The 15505-nt window shown below is 40.9% G+C and overlaps 1 protein-coding gene across 2 annotated transcripts in view; it reads right to left on the reverse strand.

Annotated features, from left to right (window-relative positions):
- Positions 1–700: 700 nt before the first annotated feature.
- The window catches only part of NALF1 (NALCN channel auxiliary factor 1), a 562186-nt gene continuing 547381 nt past the window's right edge, over positions 701–15505 (reverse strand). The window contains exons 3-4 of one of the 2 annotated variants that reach the window (XM_036893797.2): positions 4579–4624; positions 2778–2873 (exon numbers count right to left, since the gene is read on the reverse strand). In XM_036893797.2, coding sequence (XP_036749692.1) covers positions 4602–4624 — 23 coding nt within the window. In that variant the 3' untranslated portion in view covers positions 2778–2873; positions 4579–4601. Of the gene's footprint in view, positions 2874–4578; positions 4625–15505 lie in introns of both variants that reach the window. The other variant, XM_036893794.2, reaches the window with a different exon arrangement.

Consider the following 15505-nt stretch of genomic DNA (forward strand, 5'->3'; position numbering starts at 1 on the left):
AAGCTAAAACGTGGTCACGTGGAACCTCCCAGCCCCCTATATTTTGAGGACACTTTAACCAGTTGCCAAAGATATTAAGAAACAATGGAACCCAATGTTGTTAAGGGATACTGGTTTTTATCATTTTACCCAGTGTCTAGAAATAGTATCTTCTTATCATGAGAGTGGGTGGAACTTGCATCCGTATTGGTGTATCATTTTCCTGAAAAAATGGAAATACCTCTGGCGCGAAGCATGAGGAACACTGAAGAAACAGACTTTGGAGTGGTTTTTGCACCTCAAAGGTAGATAAAAGGTCAGAACACATTTTCTCCCTGGCCATATATCTTGAAGCCATTAACAGGTTCATTGAAAAAGAGCTTACCTACTAAATTCTTCTCATGAACCTCTGCTGTCCCACTCGCCATCACTGCTCTCCTCCTTTTCTCATTTCCCAACTCCACTGAAATTTATATTTCACCACAGTCAGGCTTTCGAAATGCTCATTTCTGCCAGTGTTTCACACGTGCAACAATTCAGTGCCCCTGAAGAGCCTCCCCACCCATCCGTGTCCACAGAAAAAGCACCATTGTTGCATTAATTAGAAACACCATGCCTGTGTGTATACTTGTGTGCTTCTGCACGTGTGAATGTGTTTCCATTTGCATGAAAAAATAAAAAAACAATTTTTAAAAAAGGAACAAAAACTGGAGAATTTTGCATTTTTGGTGTTTTTTGTATTTGCGCAGACCATTTTAGGATTTTCCAGTCTCAACAAAACACTATTAAAACAAAGAATCAAGTAAAATATTTGTGCATGTACTGCTAAACAATTCTAGCAATTTTATTAAGCAATACCTTTATTATTTTTTGAATATTCTTAACAGACTGGAACAAAACATTTTTTTATTCAAAACAAAATATGCATACTGTAACGCATGTCGCAGGGTTAAGTATGATGCAGAGATTAAAGATTGTTTGAACAAAAACTGATGCCTTGGGGAATTTCATAGCTATAAAGTTAGTAACTAAATTTTGTTCGCTAAGAGGACCTTTTCTATGGTTTTCCTTCATCTCCCAGTTACACAGCAAACATATCTAAAGTGCACTTCCCAAGTGTAAAGAATAGGAAGGAATGCAAAGTGGTTTTTTTAAATTATTTGTTTTGTTTTTTTTTTAAAAACAGCCCTTATTAACTCTTCCTTCCACTGATTCTACTGTAAACTCATAAAAGCCTTTTTGAGAAAGCAAATTCATATGCGCTCAGCGGGTGAAATGTTCCCACAGAAAGAAAAAAATGCAAACAGATACCAGATTTCTCCTCTGTTCTTTAACTATCTGGAGCACGGCAGAGTGGTAACGTTTTTGCACTTGAATGAAAATGGCCACCCTCCTTCTTTTTAAACAAGTTCTTCTTTTGCGATAATGCAGAATTGCATAACTTTATCTGGATTAATTTAAAACCATCTGTTGGGGGAAACAGTGGGATAAAATGGAATATATTCTGGCTACTGAAGGTGTTGGCATCTCTACCATTGCTCCACGACAATAAAGGTGGAAAAGAAACCCAGATCTGCGTCCCCAGGGTCTGTGCTCCCATTGCAATGGCCGGAAGGTGCTCCCGTGTGTTACTGCGGCAGAACTGAAATTGTAATGACAGCCCACCTGTCTCCAAGGAAGGACTTCCTAAGCGCCCGCATCTTGACTCCAGCCACCTGGCCAGCAAAGAAGGACTGGGCCTCGGGGCATGAGAGCTGGAGCAACGAAGCTCATGGTAGTTTTCTTTACTTTTATTTAGTTTTCAACATGAAAATGTGTTAACTGCCTGATCCACCTATTATGGAGAGCACTGTTTGTTCAGCTAAAAAGGGGGCCCCCTCGCTCTGCTCCGTTGCGGGTTTGTGACGGCGGCTCGGAGGCCCCCCGGAGCGTGCACGCCCAGCCAGGGAGGCTGCACGGACAGAAGCAAGCGGTGGTGTCTGCTCGGGCGGGGGGCGCCGGGGAGGGCGGGCGGGGGCTGTGGGGTCCGCAGGGAGGAGGGAGGGCTAGGGAATTTTTTTATTCTTTTTGTTGTTGTTTTCTTTTTTTTTTGGCTTTTTTGTTTTTTATGATTTTTTTTTTTTGTCTTCATATTTTTGCCATAGCGTGAGGCCATAGCAATCATTCCTCTAATAGAAACTGACAGGACAGAGACAGAACTACCTGATGAACACACACAATGACTAGAAATATATACAGAGAGAGAGACAGTGAAAAGACTTAGTTTACCTCTGAGAAACCATCCCCCGAAATAAATCCTGTATCAACAAGTGCAAAAAATAAACAAACAAACAAACCCAAGTCAAAACGAAAGCAAATAAAACCTCCAAACATTAAAACACAGTGTATAAAATGGTGTGAGAAATTTAAGTCACTTTACAGCCTTTTTAGTCCACGAAAGGCTGCATTTGTGTCCTTGTTTGGATTCAGGCCCATCTTCTTCGATTTTACCCCAAAGGCCTTGCAGGAAGGGACTGGAGGGCAGAGGCACCCAGTCTGCTGGGCCTGGCGCGGCTGGGTGCTGGCGGGGCGGGTGGAGGGGGGCAGCGGCTGCCCAGGGCGCCGCGCCTACTCCTCACGGGCCGAGCCCTCGTCCAGCGTGTTGATGCCCCCGAGGCTCAGCGCCGTGGTGTTGTGCGCCGCCGAGGCCGTGAGGACCGTATGCAGGAGAATCAGTACGAGGACACAGAGCCTGAGTCTGCTGCCCAGTCTTGTTGCTGATGAAACTGTGGGCGACGTCCTGCGGCAGGAGCCCCCCCTTCCCACCGCCCCTTCGGATGGGCTGTCAGCGCGCTCTTCTCCCCTGACATCACAGCATTCTGGTTCCTTGGTGGTGAGGAAGGTTTCGTAGAGCCCTGTGGGACCAAGACAGTGGACAGTCAGCCGGAGGGACGCTGCGGCTTTACGGGGCTCACCCTCAAACTCTCACAGGCGGTTAAACAGTGTGTGAGAGAGAGTCGGGGCGATGCCACCTGGGTAAATAGTCAGCCATGCCCCCGAAACCAGGACTTTCTTAGGTCCCACACTGTGTTCTTTTTATATTCCTGGTGGTCATAGCATGAAAGTTGTGGGTTGTGAATACAGAATGAAAGATTGCGTAAGGTCAAAATCAGAACCTGAGGTTCTGAATCATTTGGCCATCTTTTTCTTTAACAGGAATGTCAGTCACTGATGCAAATGCATTAAGTAACACCGACTAGCTATGCTAAGTGAAACAGCGGATATTGTAGCTCTGGGGCCCTGTTTCCCAAGCACTGCCTCTCATAACCCTCGCCATGTCTTCCTCTCTCCCTTTCTTGGGGAGTGGGCATAGCCATCTACACATTCAGTGGGTAACCCTTCCTCTTGATTTATATCATAAATCTCTTATTCTCCCTTTCTCTGTACACCACTGAAGACTCCCTACGTTGAAGCCTTTCGTGTCTTTGGCCCGGACCATGGCGGGGGGCTCTCTGCTCCTGGGCTCCTCCCTTCCAGCTCTTTCTCCAGCCTTCGCCTTGCACAGAGTATTTCTCTTGTTCTCTTGCTCAGTCTCTCTTACTCTTCTTTTTTCTTCCCTACTCATAGAATTTCTTTCCTTTCTGTTTTCCCTTTTCACTTCCTTCTCTTAAAATATACATTGTTCCTATTTTACAATTGGTAAGTGGACATTTTTGAAACTGCCAGCATGGTGAAAAGAGCAAAACAACTGGTTATCTATGATCTTTCCAACCTTGTTTTTTGCTGTATTATACGTAATGTTTGCACTTAGCTCCATAAGCCATTTTGTATCTTTTTTTTTTTTTCTGCCTGACTGAAACATTTTCTCACCAGTGTTAGAATGAAGGTTTTACACAAATTTTATTATGTTACTCTCAAACTGGAAAAATGTAACAATGAGGATAGGGTAATTTTGAGTCTTAAATAAGACTGTGTATGTAAGTTTGGCTGAATGCCTAGCACAGAGAAATAACAAAACATTTGGCTACTATAGCTACACATGGCTATTGATAGCATCCCATTGCCTCCACCTAAATAATAAAATCTCAAATCTCTCTCTCTCTCTCTCTCTCTCTCTGGACTCCAGACATCCCAAACTACTGGCTCCTCCCAGAACATGTGCTACTTCACTCTACTTCTGTACCAATGGCCAGGCTGCTTTTTCTTTCTGGAATTTTCTCCATCAATTCACAGATGTCACTGCAACTTATACTTCAGGTTCGGCTCCCACGAAATTCCCTGTGTGAAGCTTGTATTCACATTCCTGGGCTGCTATGCTAGTGCATTTTGTGAAATCTCCAATAGAGCAATTCTTATTTTCTTAAGTCATAATTGCTCTTTTTCATGTGAATTTCTTTACTCATCTGTTACCTTAAAAGCAAGAATGATGCATTTTCAGTTTTGCATTCCTGATATGTATTCGAATGCCTGAACAAAATAGATACTTAACAAGCAGTTACTACATGAATAAACTCAACATATATTTGTTTAATAAAAAAGAATCTATTACAAAACATATTGTACACTGCAATCTTCAGTTTCTTTTAAAGAAATGACCAAGATCCTTATAATGATGCTTACAATATTCATTTCTTCTTAGGCATTCAAAGGTAAACTTCACCTTCTCCTAGATAGAATATGGAAAAAAAACTGAATTAATGAGGTCTGCAGCTATGATATTCGTATTGTATGATATTTTCTGTTTTCATACAAGATACCTCACTGGTTGACCAATCATTTACTGAAGTCTGTGTTCTCCAAAATCATATTCTACAAAGAAGAGATATATAGATAAGGTTGTAAGACTAGAGATCTAAAGGTCATTTAGACCAGCATTTTATGTTAACAGCCTGAATGTGTTTCTGTCATCCAAATAAGAAACTTCCAAAGGCACTCTGAAGATAGCTTGTTCATTTACAACTAAAGTCATTTCAGAAAGAATAAGGCACTTCATTCAGGCCAATAAATACTCTCTTCTTTTTGACTGATAAAATTAATATTGTCTTTTCCCCCTGTCCACCTTTTAGTGAGTTTTTATTCAGTTATACATGCATGCATATTAATGACAAAATAATTATGCAAGATATTTTACAAAAGAAAAAAATATCCCTCACCTTCCCCATCCCAATGCTTTCCTTCTCAGAGGTCAATGCCTGCACCTCTGTTAGCTGTTTCTATATTTTGCTCCATGTCTGTAAATAACCCATTTCATGCTTTTTCTTGATCTTTCATTTTTTTTTATCATTAATCCATAAATGACCACTCCCCTTCAGGTGAGGATAAAACGTTAATTCTCCTCCTTCTCCAGTTCATATGCCCTGCCTTCCTCCATGGTAATTCAACATTCAGTGTTCTCTTTATTAGGATGTTTAAAAACAATTCTCAACTCAAACATGCAGCAAACTTTAGTTGTGTGTTCCCGTAGCACTGTTGTTCCTAGAGCTAACGGTTATCTTAGAGTTTTCTATGCAGTGATTAATTCAACCCCAAATACCTGGCCAGCTGTCTTAGCTCACTCAGTGTTCTATCAATTTTATCTTCCTGAAGAAATACTTCTTGGAGTCTTTTACCAACTGGACTGGTTGCTTTTGGCCTGGTGCATAGCTACCAGTCTAAAAACCATCCTCTTGGGGGTGCCCGCCACCCCCTCCTGTGGATTTCCCATCTGTGGTATCCTAGCCTGCTTTCAATGTTGGTGGACCGTGACATCCAGCATCTTCATGAGGAAAAGCTCACAGGAGCAAATTTCTGAGATGCTATATGCCTAAAACTGGGTTTATCTTACCTCATATTTGTTTGGCTAGACATGGAATCTAGTTTTAGAATTCTTATCCTTCAGATCTGTGTGAGCATTACTGCCATATTTAGTTGGACCTTTGGGACCTGTCCTTTAATTCTCTTACCTCATCTCTCCTATTTTATATCACTTTATCCCTTTGCTCTGCTTTCTGGAGGATTTGGTGAGCTTTATCTTGCAATAATTTTATTGAGTTCTTTTTCTCTATCACATTTTAATTTCCAAAAGCTCTTTTATGTACTCTGAATATTGGCTTTTTTTTTGAAGTGACTGTTCTCATTTCTTAATTGTAATATATATATTTTTATCGCTTTGAGATATTTGCAGCACTTTGATCTGTCATGTTTTATTTCCTCCCTGCAAAGACTCTGTTTTCCCCCAGGCACTTTTTCCTTCTTCATTTGCCTGTCTCTTGTTCTGTAGGGGGAAATCTGCACATTCTTAATGGCCTGCCCATGTTATCAGGTATTGGAATCCGGGCACCTAAGAAGGGCTGTGGCCTGACAGTTGTACTATAGGACCTGCTGGAGCTGTTAAGGTGGAGAAACTTTTTAAAATTCTTTGCTTTCGGTTGGTCAGATTTCTCAGAAAACATGCAATATATCTGTCCAGCTGGGCAAAGGCCAGGCAGCTAGTTCTCTGAGAGCAAGACGTGAGCAGGCAGCTGGGGATCTGGGTGTCTCGAACTTCAGTGTGAAGACACTCATTTAACACCCATTTTGGTCTCCCTACCTTAACTTCTCCTGGTGCTCACCCTGTCCAACAACTTTCTCCAAAAAATAAGTCCCCTTCCGCAAAGAAGTACACCAACACTTCTCTGGGGTGTGGGAGAGGAACTGCTAGCCTGGAGAGGGCTGGAGTTCATGTGCTGTCAATTCCTGCAACTGGAGAGTTGCTATAAATCAGGCTAACGCGGTTTCCTCTTCTGCTGCTCTCGCACTCACTTTTCTAAGGTTCGGCAAGTCCTTCAGCATACGTCAATTTCCTTTCTAGTACCCAAGAGGTTTTCGTTGTTGTCTCCTATCCATTCTCCCATCCTTTTGGATTGATGCCTAAAAACCATTTCTTCCCTCAGTCTGCCTAGAACACGTCAGTGCGCTTTCTCTGTCATTCTGCTCTGTTCTGATCTCTGGCTTCCTCCGCCAGCCAGGAATGCTGCCTGCAGGGGGGTCCCGCCTGGTTGCCCAGAAACTGCCCTTGGCTGAAATAGCAGTCTTGCTTGAGGCCTCTCAGCCCCTGGGCGGCCGCCTCCAATAATCAGAGCCCCTTTGAAGCCCACCCCAGCTCCAGGTACTTTCTCTCAGCAGGATCCTTCTCCCCTGACCCCGTCACAGGTGCGGTGCCCAGAAGCTCCCCCAGAACCGCTTGCACACAGACACGCCCCCCGTGGGAGCCTACCTGTGTTGACTAACTTTCTCAACGATGGAAGGAGCTGTAACTTATTTCCAAATGAAAACAAATAATTCCTTGAACAGTAATCTGATTGCACAAATATGTAAGTGATTGACGTCAGGAAAGGAAAAAAACAAATCGGGCGAATGAAATGTCGTCCTAATACATTTTGTCTAAAAGATGTTCCATTTGCAATCTCTAATGTATCATTACCTGCTATTTGATATTGAATAATAATAATAGTAATGGCAATTGTTATTCTTACAGTACCAGCCTCATGGAGTTTTTGGAGGGCTAAATAATACACAGAAACTATTTAGAACAGTGCCTGGCAAATAGTAAAATCTTACATAGCATGAATTTTACATCCTATATAAGTTGGATAAACAGTAGATTCAGAATTTATTATTAGGAAAGGCTTTAAAGAACATGTAATTCAAATTTTCTTTCTGTTTTCAATTAGAAAAAGCCACGCATAAAAATACCTTACTTTGCAAAGCTCAAAACAATTATTCTAGTGTGGTCATTACAAATATTATCTAATTACTGGAAAGCCAAATATCCTAAGGAAATCCTTAAAATAAACACAAGATATGATTTAAATTATAATCTTTCATTATGTCAGTAATTAACCCTTTACCATATTTAAGTCCAGGAATACATGAGCTTCATCTTTCAAGTATTTGAGCTAGTAATATACTTTATAGTATTTTTCTGAATGCAAAAGTTTAGAAAACAGTAAGGTAAAAACAAGGAATCACATACACTGTGTGCATGTAATTTATAGATTTCATATATAAAATCATATTTAGCATGTGAAATTATATTTTACATTGTTATTCATTATTTGATTTAGTAGTTATTTTACATTTTACATATACATTGCCAATGAGATTATGTGTGTGTATTTGTACATTTGCTTTTTTTGGATTTAATATACACATACTGTACATGCTTTATATAGATATATAATTATTGAGTTTTAGAAACTCTAGAATAATTTATATGCCTTGAATTTATAAAACTTTCTTGATATAATTTCTTTAAGATAATTTGTGTAATTTTGCAGTGTCTCTCACAGCTATTAATCTGTCAAGGTTGTCTTGTGTCAAAAATTTTGATCTATATTTCTCTAAAAATAGCTTGCACTGAGAGTTTTACATTAATGTAGAGTTATATATATATGTGTGTGTATATATATATTATATATAATCACATTTTAAGACAATTTTTCTATTCCTCTTCTTCACTGTTAATCATTTATTTCTATTTCATCTTGTTTGTTCCTGATAAGACTTGCAAGGTATTTTTGCCCACGTTTATTTACATTATCAAAGATACTGTGTTAACATACTAATACTCTGTTAATGCATTGATATCTGCATGTATGTTAATTCCTTCTTCACCTTTTGCTTAGTTTTCTTTTATTCTCTTAGCTATATTGAATTGAATGCCACTTTACTCATTTAAATTCATTTTTTCCTTAATAAGTAAGACATTTATGCCAAAAATTTCCATCAGAGAATAGCTTTAGCTGATTTTATTTTCATATACAGGGATCTTATATATTCTATAATTGCAATTTATATTTCCTTTTATATCTAAATGACCTTAAAGTATTTTAATACTTTATTTTCTTTTAATTTCAATTGTTTGATATGTTTTAAAAATATTTTTGAAAATATTTTTTCATTAATTTCAAGTCTAATTTACATTAACTTTAAGAATGTGGACTTTAAAAAGTTGATCTTTCCATGTTTTCTTTGCGTTACATAAAATTATTACATTATTATTTTTTTGCAAATACTAACATTGGGCTAACAGTGCTTAGCGTCTTTATGTATGTTTGCCTATTCAGAATGTCATCAATTGAGAAATGTGTCTTCTACAACTGTTTCTAATGATCTTGCTTTATATAATTGGATATTTGTCATAGGTAGAGAAAATACATAAATCTTCACATTTTTGTGACATTTATTGTTAATTAAGAAAACATGTATGACACTCTTGTTCTTAGTCTGATTGTTTTATTGTTGTTTTGGTGAGGTTTTGTTTTTGTTCCTATTGTGGTTTTGGATATATATATTTTGATATTGTTATCTCTGTGCACATTAGGACATTTGATATAATCCTTGTGTGTTATAATTTTTCTTGGTCTTTTTCTACTTTTCTCTGTACCGTGTTCTGCATCTAAGTGTCTCACAATGATTGAAAATGATAGTTTAATCCATTTACATTTATTGTTGAATCTGCAGTGCTTGTTCTTGCTTTTGTCATCATGTAGTAATATTTCCAAACATTTATTAATGTTTACCATTCTCTTTTCTTTCTATCATTTGCTGTATGGTCATATTTTTTCATATTTGTTAAATGCATGTTGCTATGAATTTTATTAGAACTTAGACCTTCTAAAAAATGTCCATACACTTGAGCCTGTATTTGTCTGATTATCAGGATCATTGTTAAGGAAATGAAGAAAAGTTTACTTCCTTCAACTCCTTATCCTGCATCATTTTTTGGCTACAATCAAATGCTTTACACTCATTTATTATCAAATTTCTAATATTTCGTATCTTTCCCCCTAGTAATTATTAATAATATTTGCTTATTATTTTATATCTAATTCAGGGATTATTTTATTGCAATTAACAGGAACTCATGGGAGCTAATTTAGGCAAAAAAAAATACAAAAACAGGTATTGGGGAGAAATATTAGAAAAAGTCAAGCCTATTTCATGAAACATGAAGCTGGGATCACACTGGGCAATGTGAAGAACAAAAGTCTGGGACTGTATGGCCATCAAGTCGTGTGGGCTCCCTGCCTCTGCAGGGCTGTCTCCTGCCCTCGTTTCTCTCCCAGTTCCATCAGGGAGTGGCTGGGATTGTTCAATTCCAATGACATGCTCCTGGGGAGGCAAATGTTACTCACTCCACGCTTGCACCCTGGTCCAACCAGCCACACCAGAGAGGGACTCCCACAGAATGAACACACAGCTGCATGTGTTGACCTACTCTTCCTAAAAGAGAAATGTGATGTCGGTGTTTTCCTTCCTGGTCAAATATATTTCCCCCTTTGGACGTACATTGTAGGGCAGTTCCTTCATCCTCAGAGTTCAGGCATGTATGGGATTTAATTTCTTTAATTTTGCCATAATGAGGAAAATTACTTCAATCTTCCAAAGAACGTGTCCTTAGGCAAAGGAAATTTCTTTGATTATTTCTTTCTTCGGTTTTATATGTCTTGTACACTGTTAATTATCACATCCCCTCTCATCATTTCACATTCTTGGTCTCCACTTCAGACTGTGCCTCTGTATTCTTGCGGCTTGCCCTCCTCTTCGCTTATTCCAATCTCTACATGGTTGATACTATATGTATATAATGTATTTGCAGTTTTTTCCTTGCTCTGCAATATTTTCCTTTTTTAATCTAAATCCATTGTTATGTTTGCCTGCTTCTTAGTCAAATTTCTTTTCCTTCTTTCCCCCCTTGTTTTAAAGGGTCTTTATGTTTTTTTGAGACCCTTAAATTTTATTGAGAGCAGATGCATGTGTAAAATTACCCTTATAATAACTTTTCTTTAATATATGCTATTATTCAGCTTCTCAAACTCTGCATGCTTTCATGTAAAGCATATATTATTAGGTTCCCTATTTCATTTTCTGTGTGCTAAGTACTGAATTTAATGCCCCCAAAAGATATGTGAAAGACCTAGTTCCTAGCACTACAGAATGTGACCTGATTTGGAAATGGCACCTTAAGAGACGTTATCAAGTTAAGACGAGACCATTGGGGAATGGGGGGGAGAGTCCCTAATCCAGTAGGACCCATATCCTTATTTTTTAAAAAGGGAAATTTGGACACAGAGACAGACATAGACAGAGGGAACACCGTGTGAATAGGCCTTGGGGGGAGGAGGCCACCTGCAGGGCAAGGGTTGGAGTGGTGCACCCACCAGGCTGGGGAAATCGAGGGGTGCTGGCTGATCCCCAGGAGCCGGAAGGACAGCCCGGGACAGGTGCTCCCTCACGCCCTCCAGGAGGAACTGGTTCACCTTGATCTCGGACTTTCAGCTTCCAGAATTATGAAACAACTTTGTCACAGTGCCCCAGGAGATCATCTTCTGTATGATGACCATCTTTGAGCAGATATGTTTATCCATTTGCCTCCAAAACAGCTTAAGTGCCTTTATTTTTGACGCATATCTGCTGATCTGAAGAATGTGGTAAGAGGTCCCGTGCCCTGGTCCCCCGACCCAGGTAGTTCTGTTCACCCGATTCTTCTCTGTTGTGTTGATAGCAGATTCCCACGTGGCCACCCCTCCTCCCGGCACTGCTCTGTGCGTCTGAGAGGAAACCTGTGCCTCGCAGGACGGACGCTTCTGATGGGAACTGACGGAAGGAGGATGTCCGGGAGAATGTTCGCCAGCCCTTTCTCTCTCAGCTCACCTGTCTCCAGCTGTTATTCTCCACATAAGGCCTTGTGAGGTCACACGTCTCCGTGCTTCCTCCAAGGTGCCTGCCCTTTTTTCTGATGGAGAAGAAACACAGCAAGTTCTCAGTGTGCTCTAGTTGGATCTGATTTCTGTTCCTGTTGAAGAAATTCATCAGTTTCTGGACTGTGGACCGGCCCCTTCTGGTGTGTTCCTATTCCTCCCGTCTTCTGCTTGGCACTTACTGTCAACTCCTTTTTTTTTTTTTCTTAGCAGGAGTTGTTAAAGGTCCTAAGGACAAGAGTGCCGGGGAATCTTTTACTTACATCCACTTAGGAAAGTTTAATTTTGGATTTGTTTTCTTGAAGAGAAAAGTAAATATTTTGACAATAAATTGGCAACAATGGTAATGAGAAAAATATTACATATGCATGTTAATAAATAGTCAAAACATTATTTATATGGAACCTCAAAATGATCTTTCTTCTTCTTCAGTCCTCGCCGCTCTGTGCAGGGATGGACCCTGCTGATGCGCTTTCCTTCGCTGTGTTGAGTTTATGTCCGTGGTGACGTCCACAGCCCCGTGTGGCATGGTCACACATCTGCCTCTTAACCCAGGGCTTTTAGATCATATCTAATTCTTCTCAGCAAAGAAAGCTGAATGCATTTGTGTCACTACAGCTCTCTCCAACTCCACTCCGTCTCCAAATTTGGTCGTTGCTTTTGTTCTAAACTTTTTACATTTTCCTATGTGCTTTTGTTATGTATGTTAATTTTGAAAATGTAAAAAACAAAAGGACATCCTTAGAGTTCATTTATTCCCATTTCACTACAATAATCTTATTAAAGCTATTTTAAATATGAGGCAAAATAGATTCTCACTTCGTATACTTTATCAAATCATAAAGAAAACATGAAAATGTTAGATTGTTTTATATTTGCCTCAGGTTCTCTTGCACATGTTCCCTGAGGCTCTAATCATCTTTCATTTATCATATAATCAGAAAAAATATTGTACGTTCCTCCCTATACCATGACGCCCTGTCTCAGAGTCACACCATCTCTAGCGTCCTGATGTGAACCGGTCACCATGATTCACTTTTTACTGTCCACCAACACTGAGATCCTGCATTACCTTTTCCCAGGTTATTCTCATGTTCTACAAAGTAAAACTTCATATAATTTTTTCAGATGGAATATGTGGAAGGTAAACTTTCCAGAATACATTATTTGATTTAAACAAATCAACGCCATCTTCCTATTGGAAGATTTTTTGCCTGGGTATATGATCCTGGATTCACAATCTTTTGCTAAGTTTGGAGGCATTACTCCCCTATATCCTAGTGTCCAGTGTTGTGGGTGAAAATTCTGATTGTATTTGTTTCCTATTGACGTTGTAACAAATTACCACAAATTTGGCAACTTAAAACGGTGATCATTTACTTACTCACAGTTCTGTAGCTCAGAAGTCTAGAGGCTGTTCTGTGTTCTCCACCCTGGAATCTCGGGAGAGGGTGCAGCCCTGCCAACATCTGATTTTGGCCTTGTGAACAGGAATGGTTATGGTTTATGGACAGAGATGAGATTATCCTGGGCCCACCCAGATAGCCCAGGATAATCTCATCTCTGTCCATAAACCATAACCATTCCTGCACAGTCTTTTCTGCTATGTGCTGCATTCACAGGTGCGGGAGATTAGGTCACAGGCCTTTTTGGGGGCAGAGGGGGAATTAGTCTACCACACTCCACTCTCTGGTCCCCAAAGAGTCACCCCTTCTCAAAGTTCCCAAAGTCTCAACTCAAAGTGCAGAAATCTCCACTAAATCTCATCAGCTCAAAAATCTCCAACTCTCACAACCAACACCTCGATTAGGAGAGGATGTGACTTTGGGTGTAACCAATCCTGGGGCAGCATTCCTCTCCAACTGTGACAGGAGAAAAGTTATTTGTTTCCAGGGTGCAGTGGCAGGTGGGCACAGGCTAATAGTCACAGACATTCTGCTTCAAAAGGGAGAAAATGCAGGGGGAAAGAGGTAGAGTCCAAATCAACTGTCCAGTCCAGCTGTACAAACTCCATTCACTCTCCAAGGGTGGGAATGAGACCTTCTGTGGCTCTCAGCTCCTCTGGCTCAGGGCGCAGCCCTCGGAATTATCCCACCTTTTCATGAGAAGTAGCACGTGTTTGTAGCTGAGTGGTTTCATTAGCATGTTCCCTGCTGATAGAATTTGGGGCTCCAACAATATTGCTTCATTTCACACTGCTTTCTCCCTTCTAGTTAAGGCTAGTGTCTTTGCTGAAATAAAATTCTCGATGACTTTGTGGGTTTCTTGTCTGTCACAGGATGCAGGCCACTAGCCAAGCAGCTCCCTGGCAGATCTCCCCCAGGTCACCCTCTCCGGCTCTGGCTGCTGCTCAGACAGCTGAGGGGGTCTGGGAGCCACACCTCTGATCTCCTTAAAGAGCCTTGGGGTAACTCCCTGCTTAGACCTCTCAAGCTTTCTGAGGTCTTAGCAGAAGTTGGACAGCCACATGCTCAGTTACCTTCTACTTCGTTTTCTCCACAGCCTGCTTTCCTGACAGCGAATTTGTTATCTTTTGCTATCCTGGAAGATGGAGATTTTTCCCAAATCACCAGCTCCTGGATCCAACTGGTCTCACTCATTTTGCATTTTACTGTAAGCAGCAAGAAAAAAATGGGTCACACCTTAACATGATGCTGGGAAGTTTCCTCAGCGGCAGAGCCGACTTTGGGGCTAGAACCTCTGCCTCCCACGTAACTGCAGGTCACCATTCCGCTAAACCTCCCGATTCCATGTTTCCGTTAACACCCTCCTCATTCCTTCCTGGACCCTCAGGAAGTCTTTATGTCCATAATTCTACTATCATCTTGTTCAAGGCGATCTGGGCTTTTTCTGTCATGCTCCTCAAAGTTCTCCAAGCAGCTCCCGTCGCCTGGCTCCCAAGCCACGGCCACACTTGCAGGAAGTGGCCCTCTCCTCGTGCCAGGGTCTGTATTTCTTTTCTATTGCTGCTATAAAACATGACCACACAATGGCTCGCTGTGACCGCTATGTGTCACCTCACAGCTCTGTCGCTTGAAGCCTGGCTTGCTCTGACTGGTTTCTCGACTCCAGGTTTCATGAGGCTGAAATCGGTGTGTTGGCCTTGACAGCCCAGGCTGATGTGGGAGGCGAACGAAGGTCGGCTTCATGAGTGTCATCCTGAGATCCCTGTTTTCCTGCTGGAGGTTCACTGGAGACCCAGCGTCCAGAGCCCTTCCCTGGCTCACGGCCCTTTTCTCTGTCTCCAAATCCAGCTGCTGTGGGTGGGGTCCTTCCCAGGCCTTTCATTCCCCTGGTCTCTCCCCCTGCCTCATCCTTCCAGCCGACCCTTGTCTGTTCTGTGATTACACTGGATCCCCCTGGATATTGCAGAACCATCTTCCTACTTTAAGGTCAGCTGATTAGCAATCTTAATTTGATGTGCAAAGTCCTTTCTGCTGTGCAGTGTAGTGTATTCACAGGCATAATGACAGGATGGATCACAGAAGCTGAGGTCCTGCCAACCACACTGACGTTAACCTCATTTCACTGAGGGCTTGGGTCTGTGATGCTCTATGAAACCTTTTTGGAGACTCCATGTATCTGTTTATCCTACAATTTCAACAAGGTGTATTTACATGTTTTCTTACAGCTTCTTCGGCTGAACCCATTTGATCTGAAATCAGTGTTTCTTCCACTCTGAAGAAATTCCTTTCAGCATTGTTTTGACTCTCAATCTCTCCCCTCACTTCCACATTTATATTCCTTTTTGTTTTATTTTTTCCAAAAAGCATATTGCGTACATCCTGGACCTTCCATAAAACACCTTTACCTCTTGCTAGCTT

This window comes from Manis pentadactyla, chromosome 17 (genome assembly GCF_030020395.1).
Source record: "Manis pentadactyla isolate mManPen7 chromosome 17, mManPen7.hap1, whole genome shotgun sequence".
NCBI lineage: Eukaryota > Metazoa > Chordata > Mammalia > Pholidota > Manidae > Manis > Manis pentadactyla.